The following is a 9,404-nucleotide window of genomic DNA, read 5'->3' on the forward strand; positions in this document are numbered from 1 at the left end:
GAAGGGGTAGCCAGCCTCTCTGCAAGGAAGGTGGCAATAAATTAGAAAATCTTCAAATATGAAGAGTCTTCTGCGTGGATGATGACAGCGCTGAAACGATGTGCTTTATGATGGGTGACTCACGAAGTTCAGTCAGGTTGCTGGGGGATAATGTCATTGGAGTCTTGAAGTAGCCAAACAGATAACTGAATTTTTGATAATGGGCTTTTTCATACAGAAGCGAAAGGCCTGATTTCACCCACAATTAGAAATCGAAACTAAAGAAGTCAGGATTAAGAAGCTCATGCAAATTTTATCAAAGATCAGTCTTTGGATCAATTTGCTAAGATCTGTCAGACCTTCTCCATTAATTGCTATTTTTTGAAAGAGATTTTATGCTTTTTAAGGCTACGTGCTCTAACCAAACAAGAATGATTTAGGAAGGCCAGGTAAGATATTAAATAAATCCTTTTCTGGATGAAATCCATGAATATTCAAGTATCATTTGGACAGAGGGGACTGAGATCTCCTGTGTCATGCCCCAAATTAATATAGTATGAAAATGTTTTCATAAACCTGTAAACTTTGCAGCTTTTTTTAAAGGTACAAGTGGTGTTTTCCATTGTTAAGACTGAAATAGTAAGGAGGAGGAGAAGTTCAACAGCCACAGTGTAGGACAGACCTGAGCAGCTGGAAAGCCCATGAACCACCTTCCTGTGGCTCCTCTTTGGGTGAAGGACCATTTCTGAGCTTCAGCATTTCTCGGAGATGAACAGAAAGTCCAGGCGGTCTTACCATCAAACCTTTAACTAATGGGTTATTGCAGTTTTTATAAATAATACCAGAACCTCATCTCTTGAATGAAGCTGAAGTAATTCATTGCATGAAGTCATTGCCATATAACGTGCAAAAAATTTGGGCAGCACCCCTGGGTGTAGGCGCTAGTTTATATTCTCTGGATGAATTCCCAGTCAAGTGCTATGGGCATGCTAAGCTGAATGCCACCTCGACATTTATCTTAGATTCAAGGCTAATTTATTTTTTAGGGGACTGTTGATTTTAAAAAAAAAAAAATCACTTGTATCTTAGGACTTCTCTGGGCAAATGGTGAATTATTTTTTCAGTTCAGTAAAAAAGCAGTTTAATTAGAGAATCACCACTGTCGGTGCTTTGCTCTTCAGGGACTGGCAACTCATCCTTTAGGGCACGTTTTAGCTCCCGACAAACTTTGAGAGTTTACATTCATGTTAGGAGAAAATGTATTTATATTAGAAGAAAATGTATGTATATTCTGACAGGCAGAGTTTAGCCTTTGATAAATTTTGCCACTCTTCTTTTTCAAGTGTTTCAGCGATTTAGTGGTAAATAGGAAGTCGGGAGATGGTTCCAACACAATCATTTCACCTGTTCTCTGTCTAAACATTTACTAACTTCCCGAGCAGGAAAGTTACTCATCCTGTCTGAGGCGCAGTTTAATATTAGTTAAAATGTATTACAGTGGTGACCCATTTACCTTCATTCATGTCAGGACAAGGGATAATGGTTTTAAACTAAAACAGAGTAGGTTTAGACTAGATATAAGGAAGAAATTCTTTACAGTGAGGGTGGTGAAACCCTGGCAGGGGTTGCCCAGAGAGGGGGTGGAGGCCCCATCCCTGGGACCATTCCAGGCCAGGTTGGACGGGGCTCTGAGCAACCTGATCTAGTTAGCGGTGTCCCTGCTTACTGCAGGGGGGTTGGACTAGATGGCCTCTAGGGGTCCCTTCCAACCCAAAACATTCTATGATTCACAACTTCCTGAGGTGGCTTCTTTCTCCCACTATGGAGATGCCAGACCACTGTTGCACACAGCGTTGGTGTAAATACCAGAAGCTCCGAAGTTTCACAAGGTTTGAATAAAACACCAGTGGAGTGTTTCATGCCTAGCTTGCTATACTTTTTTTTTTTAACTGCGGTGCATCACTGGAAATGCTGGATGTCTGCTTTGAAATCCCTTCTTTTCTATCCTTCAGAATAGTTTTCTCCAAGAGTAATACAAGGCTATGAAATTTGATAAGGAACTTGGATAAAATGCAATTTAGAAGATTCAACCTTGGGAATTGTCCACCTTATGCCCCACTTTGATCTTCGCTTAGTAGGAAAGAATGTTAATTCAGGTCTTCACGATGTGTTTGGCAGGTTACTATAGCTCTGAATGTGTGCTGCTCTTCCAATTCCAAATACACTTTCTTCTCGGTATTGAATATTAACAAATATTAAAATGCATGTATGACTTTTATTTTCTCATTTATAGCAATTTTTATTTATTTTTCAGTTCATTTTTAATTTCTAACCCTAAATTTCGTCAACCCTTGTTTCTGCTTGATGCTTGCATGTGATTTTTCTTTTTTCTTATACATAGTGACCTGAGAGTGAGTCAAGAGATACTACGTGAATGCTTACCCCGGAGTGTTAACCTTTAGGCTCTAAGCTGCTTCACAAAGGGTACTTCTATAACCAAATTTTATTTTTTTCTTGGAGGATTTTCCCCAGAGTCTCTTTTTAATCCTTCCCTTCAAAGCCCACTGGGGCAGCCGCATATGTAGTTCTAGGCAGAATCGCGGGCAGTGATGGGTCTGATGCCCTTCAAGACCATTTCTGTGCCATCGGGAGGGGATTATTCTGGAGGAACAGCCGTACGCTCCGGCACCCGCACAGCTCTCGGCCTCTGCTGTGCTTCCCGCTGACTCGAACACAGAGGCCAGCCTGTTTTAGCGTCTCGCAGAAAAAATACAGATTAGCTTGTCACGCTGTTTACAAGATAGGTCGCAGGCCTGCGGATCCCCGGCTGGGTTTTTCATCCCTTGCATGTTCTGGTGGCTACGCAGAGAGGTCTGGAAATGTTGATGTGTCATTAACAGCTTTTATTTAAGAAAAAAATTGGGGATCACTAAAACAATTAATTTTGTTCCAGAAATCCTATATCTGAGAATTCCTGGAATAAGAGTTCATAAATTGGAGCGGATGTCACTCGCAGTGCAAAGGAAATCATATAAAACTCAGGCTCAGCGCTTGCCGGTCACGCCGCCTGATCCTACCGCACCTTGCGGCAGGTCTGCCTTGGCTCACTGTGCGAGGGCTTGGTGCGGGGAGGGCAGGTTTCTGCTGGGGTGTTATTTCCAGGGCCCTCAGATGCTCTTCTGTGCCCAAGGACAGGGGAGCACGCAAGGATCTGGTTGTGATATCAGGGGATCTCGCCCCGAGGACCATATTACCGCACAGACAAAAAAGATGCCTGAATTTGCTGTGCTGCATGAAGTGCCTCCTGGTTTTGTTCTAGCGCTGCAGAGGACCCACGGTGATGGCTTTATATGATTTCAGACTGATCCCATGCCATCCTCTGGGTTAGGGGACATGCCATGTGGGAAGGGGTGCATCCTGCAACCCTGAGCTGTCGGAATGAGGTGTGCAACTTCAGGCTTCAAGGGACTATGCTGAGGCTGCTCCGAAGGGTGTTGGGATCCACACTGGTCCCAGAAAATCAATGACCCTGGACCCTAGTCCTTCACCAGGTCCATCTGGGTCACAGACAATCTGTTCCTTTAAGTTTCAGGGTTCTTTGAACAGCAATAGCATCCAAGTGTTTATTCTTTTTAAGTTAATGAACACGTAAGTGGACAAAAATCCACTGATAAATAAAAGGCAAATTATTTTCCTAGCAAATTGAGCATGCTGCTTGTGTGTATTGAAGATTTAACAAGCATGATTAAGCGTAGACAACTGCTGAGTGGAGAAAAGTTAGTCCTCAGGCGGAGGCGGCTTCGCAGCCTCCCTTCCTTTATCAATTTGTGTTTTCAGAACTGTACCATCTCAGAATAGGAACCACTGCAAAGCTCCCTTTTATTTTTACAGCGAGATACAACAGGACATGTAGGTTTTGTGTAGCCCTGTAAGCTGCTGGGGATTGTTTGGTTGTTAAGACATCTCCCATAAATATCCTTGAAGCATTCGGTGTCTTAAACAGCGGGGAAGCAAAGCTGGTGGGGAAGGGGTCTTTTTTTGGGCACTGGTCGCTGGGTCTGCTCACAGCCAGCGTCTGCACCAGACAGTTCTGGAACAAATTATTCTCTGTATTTACTTCTCCGCCTTGATTATTGTATTTTGTCTCTTCAGTGAGATGGCAGAAAGAGGCCGACGTGGTGCCTGCTGTGATATATATTAGGTCTCCTAAAGTTCCTTGGAAAATGGAAGCACTAAAAAGTTTTCACATGTATTTGTCTTATACATGTGTTCTGCAAAGATACTGGCAAATCCCTTTGATGTTCAGGTTACTGTGACTGCACAGGGCGTCATACCCCTGTCCTCAGGGCCCCGGGGAAACCCCCTGGACCTGGCTGGGTGTAGGCAATGCTCTGGTTGTCCTTGTGTTCAGGGACCAGAACGTAAACCCATTTCTTTTAAACACCTGAACGGAGAACCTCAAGTTACAACTCCCCGCGTCGCCTGTGTGCACTAGGGCAGCAGCTCGCGCACCGCAGGGATGCTCCGTCCCCTCCTCTGGATGTGCCCTGCTCAGGTTGCCCAGAGAGGTGGTGAAGGCCCCATCCCTGGAAACAGTCAAGGCCAGGTTGGACGGGGCTCTGAGCAACCTGGTCTAGTTAGCGGTGTCCCTGCTTACTGCAGGGGGGTTGGACTACATGACCTCTGGGGGTCCCTTCCAACCCAAAACATTCTATGATTCTATGACCCTGCCCCTGCCGCCCCACTTTTTCTTTCATCAACTTGGTGTAAATCTAAATACTGTAGCTATGCAGGCAGCTCTCCTTCCCCATCTCCCTGATAAATGTTGTTAAATGCAGTCTCCTTCATCAAGAATCAGTTCTGGTTACACATTCACTGGCTTCCCACCTTGTACGAGCACCATCCCTTCCCATTCACTGTTTTTGCAAGGAAGGTGTTAAAATCACCTATTCCTGAGACTCACTGACTGCTAAGATCGGTAATTATTTTCCCGTATCCAGGGAAATGCTGATTAGAATTACCACAGATATCTTTATATTTGATCAGGAAAGAGTAATATAATTTTCTTCCTCCTAACGCTCGGCATAATTATTCACAGCCCTGCAAAACAGGTGTAAATTGAATCAGAAATGATCGTACCAGGCCAGGTTCCCCACACACATCAGCTGAGGATGCAGCCAGTGCGCGCGGGTGCAATTGCCTGCACGTGGGGAAAATAGATCACTCGATACAGCAGAAATCATCGCTGGTTCTTGATCTGAATAAAGAGCGTACACAGCTGCATGTGGCAATGGCAGAAGTCATATGCGTTTAAAATAACTGAACTCTGCAATGAAGGTGGTTGCTTTGGGTCGTATCCACCCTTCCCCTTCTGTAGGGGCAGCTTCAGCTCCAGATGAAGTTGTTAAATGCCTTTCCATTGACCTCTGGAGATTTGGATCCGGCCTTAAGCCGTCAAAAATTTAATCAGAAATATCATATCATGACTACACGGAATGTGACATTTCAAATTTCAGTAAACGCAGATTCCTCCAATATTAACTTTGGGTTTCTTCCCTCTGCTAGATAACCTCTTCAAGCCAAAGGAAAGATTCATTCCAGAGAAGGAGATGCATATGAGATCTAAAAGGTACAAATCGCTTCGGTTTAGGGTTCACCGCGAATCAGTGCCATCTCACACCGAAGGCAGTGTATTTCCATGTCCTCTTCCTACACTGGAGGGCTGTTCTGTCACGCTGCTAGCCATGCTTTAGTGCAATGCTCATGGGTTTTTTTTTCCACTGTATGTGTTTGAGACGTTTGGGTCAGCCCTGCCCTTTCTGGCATCCTTTTTTCTAGCAGTTTTAGATGGCATGGGGTATCCATGATGTGAAAACTAAGTCCCTGAGAGATACCTCATGCTGGACCTTCAAAAATGTAAGCAGTACAGTCTCTTTGGGTGTTTTTTTTTTCCATCCTGTAGTGTGGGAATTACAGCAAACCGTTGGAAATGTGGTGTCTGACCTTTAACTGCATTGCCCTTCATGCCATCGTTTACAGCAGGGCAAGCTGCAAGTGGCTACCAGGCAGAATTCCCCCCCGCTTTTTTAGAGTGCTCAAGATTTCAAGAGTGCTCATTTCCCTTTTCCCACATACAATCTCCTGGTTGAGTGCAAGCCAAAGGAGGCTGCTTTGAGAACTCAGTATTGCAAAACAGTAGGAGGAAAAAGCAGAACTAACAGGCATTTTATGCACGCAAAGAACAGGACTGCCGCAAAGGAAAGTCCGACTTTCTTTTAAACCCCCTGGGAATTTTATCATTGATTTCAATGGAAAAAGATCAGACCAGAAGTCACCTTTTCAAGGGAAATTCACATTATTTTTTTAAATGGGCTTGTTATGTTCCCCTTGGTATAAAGAGTTCCTCAACAGTGAAAAAATGTTGACAGCCTACAGTCTTATAATGATGGGTTTCTTACATTTTGGAAAAATACTTGAAAATAATTGCTTGGTATTAATTTTGTGACATAAATATATATATATATAAAAAAAAAAAAGCGTACAGGCCAGATTCTGGTTTGAATTATGTTGCTATAAATTGAAACCAACTCCACTGAGCTCATTAGAAGCTCCTCCAGAATTACGCTGCTGCATTGAGATAACCTGATCCCGTCTCTTTCTTTGCTTCTTAGTCCAAACTTAGAAGTGTTTTTCAACAAGTCAGATTTTATATAAAAACATTATTATTCATAATTTATAACTCCTGTGCCATAAATCTAATTCAAGTACTTAGAGATGCCCGTGAATGACAAGTATTGCATTGAAGGCAAACATTTCCTATAGGAAAAGCAAATTCCCTGCGAGTCCCCGGGATGACGTGTGAAGTTAACTTTCTAAATTCATTCCAGGATTTATGACAATTTACCCGAAGTAAAAAAGAAAGAAGAAGAAAAACAGAAGCGGCTCATCATCCAGACCAACAGACTGCGTGTTGAGATCTTTAAAAAGGTACGGATTTACTCTGAATGCCCAGTATCGCCTTGTAACCCTTCTTTACCTGCAAAAGGGGTCCGTAGAGGCAGCACCTGCCGGGAGGGCCTGTGCTGACCATGTGCAAACCCTGAGAGCACAGGATGTTTTTTTTAAATCTTGTCCTTGGGGTTCGGCACTTCTTTAAACGTGAATTAACAGCTGAACCTTGTGTTGGAATAAGCGCTCAAGACTTGTGGGTTGTTTTTTTTTTAAAAATGAGTAATTAGTTGTGGTAGAAAGCTGTGTATTAGCATGGTTAATCCAGGTGCAGATCCGAGGCGTTCCCAGGTAATCAGCACACAAGTACCGGCTTGTCCTTGTTTAAGTGCGCTATTCCTCCATGTAATTACACCCTTCCTCTCCAAGATGGAAAAGCTTTCAGTGTTTTGGGGTTTTTTCAACAATGTAGCCAGTAGATTTAGGTCTGAGAATGCTAACGCCATCTCGCCTACGGTATCACTGAAGATTTCTGCAGTTACAGACACTTCATGTATTTTAACGGTATCTTAACACGTTTTTGCATATTTTTTTTTTTCCCCTAGCAATTACTGGACCAGCTCCTTCAAAGAAACACCGAGTGACAAAGGATTCTCTTGCCCATCATCCTAATGGGATCTTGAATGCCTTTGACTGCTAGATAAGCCATAAAATTTACTGTTATCTCAATTACCTGGAGGTATTTTTCTTATCTTTGGCTCTTTATATAAAGAAAGATCATTTATATTTCAATTGACATTTTAAGGCAACTTTCAAGTAATCAAAAACAGTCTAAAAGGGAGCACAGCTATTTCAGAGCATCACCTTTTGGTCAGCTTACCCAGAGGGAATAATTTTAAGAATTTTTAATGCAAATACTGAATTACAGTGATATTATTTATCTTAATCTTTTAAAAAGTATACGTCTCTCTAGCAATAGAACCAGCTTTAGGAGACCTGGAAAACTTATTTCTCTGAAGTATTCTCTTAATTGATTTCCTGTGAGTTAAATCCTTGAAGTAAAGAAAAATGAATATTATTATTTGTTATGTTTAGAAACTAGCTGAAATAGCATTACCACATAATCATAGCAGCAGCAGTTTTGCATTAATACTTAACATACCAAAAGGGACCAATATTTTAGCTCTCTGAAGAACTCTATTCCTGTTTATATAGTGAATCTATACAGCAAGCTTACCTGTTAAAGAGCAATATTTAAAAATTTGATTATAACACTGGTTTTTGTGTTTTTTCACTGTAATATATATTTTACTCCACTTCTGTGAGCATTAAGTATTTATAGAAATGGCATATTAAGAAGTGGTGCCAAGAAGTGTGTTTGCATCAAAACTGCAGAACTAAAACCATCTGCAATGTTTCCTCCAAAAAATATTTAAATCTTTATTTGTACATTTTGGAAGTAAAAGCAACCAGCTTACAAAACCAATGGAGTTTATTTATGGAATAAAATACGAATATAATGTTGATCCAACTGCTATATTTTTATTTGGTACTGTAAAATATAACGCAATTATTGAAAGTGCTTGAGATGTCATGCCTTTGTATGCCACAAATCCGATGGTAAAAAATATCCCCCATAAAAATCTTTGCAAGTGTTAACCTCTGTTGCCTGAACACTCAACTGAGTGTGTTGGAATGAGGCTGGAATTCGGCCTTTGATAGTTATGCTTTATTTTTCCAATCTAGCCTGAGATGTAAGGTCAGGTTTTTTGGAAGAGGGATGTTTGGCCACTGAGATAGCCTCCAGCTGTGTGACCTGTGCTGGCCACAAGGAACCCAGTTGTATTTTGTGCTCTGAACTGTCTCTGTTAGATTACTTTGCCTCTTTGTCTTTCAGCTTCCCAGTTTGTAAAGTAGGATTAATGATGTTCATTTTTGCTCAGAAAGAAGTATGGAGATTTATTGAACAAATATATTGCATTCCAGATAGGTATTTTTAAAAACTCGTCAATTAGTTCAATACATTTCAAGAGGGCATGGAAGGTAAGGTAATGCTGGCTGTGAGGAAGAAACTGCCAGGGTTCTTCCCTCCAAAAAAGTCTTTTTAACCAAGCAAGTAATGCTGTACCGGGAACTGAAGTCGGGGCTGGACCACACATAGCTCCAAGTAGAACTCGTAAAAGGGACTGCAAGAGGAGCATCCTCCGAGTTTCACGGCTCGGCTGTGTGGTAGATCTGCTCTCCTGTGGGTTCATTGATCCCTCTCGCTGCTCTCCAGGAAAAACATGTGGCCTGCCTCAAACAGGAGGGCCTTTCTCTCACCGGTGGACTTTTGGGTCTCCACCACAGAGTGATAAATTATAGCCGTAAACACAACCCCACACATGGTCTCCTAGACTGAATCTGGAGGATTATCTTTCAAGCTTTCTTCCCCTTACAGCTCACTACAACTAGAGACATTCCCTATAGAAGTCAGT

The 9,404-nt window shown here is 42.1% G+C and overlaps 1 protein-coding gene across 1 annotated transcript in view; it reads left to right on the forward strand.

The window, feature by feature from the left end:
- Positions 1-7,571, forward strand: part of CUNH10orf90 (chromosome unknown C10orf90 homolog) — a 74,557-nt gene extending 66,986 nt beyond the window's left edge. Inside the window, exons 9-11 of the mRNA XM_035890419.1 lie at positions 5,545-5,608; positions 6,867-6,966; positions 7,533-7,571. Of these exons, the coding sequence (XP_035746312.1) occupies positions 5,545-5,608; positions 6,867-6,966; positions 7,533-7,571 (203 nt within the window). The remainder of the gene's footprint in view (positions 1-5,544; positions 5,609-6,866; positions 6,967-7,532) is intronic.
- Positions 7,572-9,404: the final 1,833 nt, after the last annotated feature.

This window comes from Egretta garzetta, unplaced genomic scaffold (genome assembly GCF_000687185.1).
Source record: "Egretta garzetta isolate BGI_Z169 unplaced genomic scaffold, ASM68718v1 scaffold152, whole genome shotgun sequence".
In the NCBI taxonomy this organism is placed as follows: Eukaryota; Metazoa; Chordata; class Aves; order Pelecaniformes; family Ardeidae; genus Egretta; species Egretta garzetta.